General features: G+C 34.5%; 1 protein-coding gene across 1 annotated transcript; it reads right to left on the reverse strand.

Annotated features, from left to right (window-relative positions):
• On the reverse strand, nucleotides 1-1,804 carry LOAG_11328 (activation-associated secreted protein-1; the record flags this gene model as incomplete). The annotated part of the gene is made up of 6 exons (XM_003146849.1): nucleotides 1-109; nucleotides 262-356; nucleotides 934-1,064; nucleotides 1,215-1,347; nucleotides 1,466-1,623; nucleotides 1,768-1,804. 6 exons carry the CDS (start codon nucleotides 1,802-1,804, stop codon nucleotides 1-3), a joined length of 663 nt encoding a protein of 220 aa, XP_003146897.1.

Genomic DNA, 1,804 nt, shown 5'->3' on the forward strand with positions numbered 1-1,804 from the left:
TCACTTGTTGCACAATCCAGACTTGACTGAACACTTCTTGGTATAACAATCATTGTTCTTCTTGCATGGTTCGCCAAGCTCATATATAAGCTCTTTCAACATATTCCCACTAAAACTTTGCTTTGTGAGTGAAATTAATGAAGTATGGAGTGTTTCCGATCAGTTCAATATGGCATAAATGAAAGGGAAATTATTTAAGATGGATATTTTCTTGAAATGCTAGTTTGAATTACATCCTCTGACAATAATACAAAAGCTTACGCTGGCGAATAATGGCAAATGACCATTAGTGTCCTGCCACCATCGCAGTTTGTAGCAATACCACAGCCAATTTTGTACGTTTTACCCCAAGCCATCTGGAAATAAACGTTACAAACAAAATTTACAGTAGTCTATCCCCTGATTATATAGGTCATCCAAATTAATATTCAACTTTACCCTTTAGGTCAAGGTTGAATTTCTAGAATTGCTCCAAAAGCAAACAAAAATTTTAGCATAAGAAATGATTTGTCACATCTTGCTTGATAAAAATCAAGAAGAAAAACCAATCAATCTTTGCCTTCATGCTAAAATAAATGTTGGACTGAGCTATTGTACTTTTTCGAATACTTTTTTCGAGATCTCATGAATTTATGCTTCATCTCATGAATTTACCCTTTCTCAACTGTTAGCCGTCCACCTACTATCTCGAGTTTAGGGTGATAAGTTGGAAAGGCATTACACTTTAAGCTTGTAATCAACTGAAGTCTCTGACATTTCTTGAGTATGACACACCTTGCAGCAGAAATATCAGTTGACTTATATATGCAAAAATATTACTGAATGCCTTCGAAATTTTTATTTGAATGTGAAGTGTAGCATGATTTATTCGAATTTGAAACATTTTTGGAAAATATCGAATGGATTGAACTCTTCCTATAAAATTTCTTTTACCTGTGTGAAATGCAAAACACCTTGGCTGGAAACTTGAGCAGTCAAATTATTTGAAGGATTAGATCCGTACCGTTCCGGAAGTTCTGACCACCAATTTTTACCAGCATCTGTACCAGCAGTTTTTCTATGACCTGGAAAGAAGATTTCATTTTATGAACTTCATCATTTATTTATTTTTTGATTTCTAATATTTCGCTTATCGAACTTTCGTACATGCTAAAGATGTATCTCTATCAAGAAAGTTTTTGAACTTCAGATGATGTAAATATGCGTAAATGAACCTTCAACGCTTCCTGATGACCAGTAAGCATAGACATTTTCACCGATATTGTTTCTTTGATCTCTTGGTGAGTGTCCAAAGATACATCTATCTGCCCATCTCTGCGCGGAATATTCCAGCGAACAACTCCATCTCTGAACGAACATTCGGGAAATTAGTAATTAATGATTAACATTAGCACTGAAAAAAAAAAATACTCTCCTTTCAATCTAATCCTTTCAATACGTTTGAAAAATTATTCAATATCTCTACCATTCTCAACATATTCTTGCCACGTGGCATAAATTCACCAGCTTTGTTCTTAAGCTCGCCACGGATCAGTTGCGAACGGAATTTATTATTTTGAATAACGATTGCTTTACGTTGCTCCGGTGTTAGTCGACCTCCTTGACATCGATAACCTTCCACAGCTATAACAGCTTAATTTAGTCATCACTTTTCGAAATTAAATCAACTATCAATTGTTTCTTAACAGATAGTCTTAATACTACCAGTTAGCTTTCGAATGTTTGGAATTTATGGTCTGAGAGAGTATCAATTCTCATTTAACATACCAATGATAATTGCTGCAAACATGAAGGAACATAACAT

This window comes from Loa loa (assembly GCF_000183805.2).
Source record: "Loa loa unplaced genomic scaffold supercont3.561, whole genome shotgun sequence".
NCBI classification, from domain to species: domain Eukaryota; kingdom Metazoa; phylum Nematoda; class Chromadorea; order Rhabditida; family Onchocercidae; genus Loa; species Loa loa.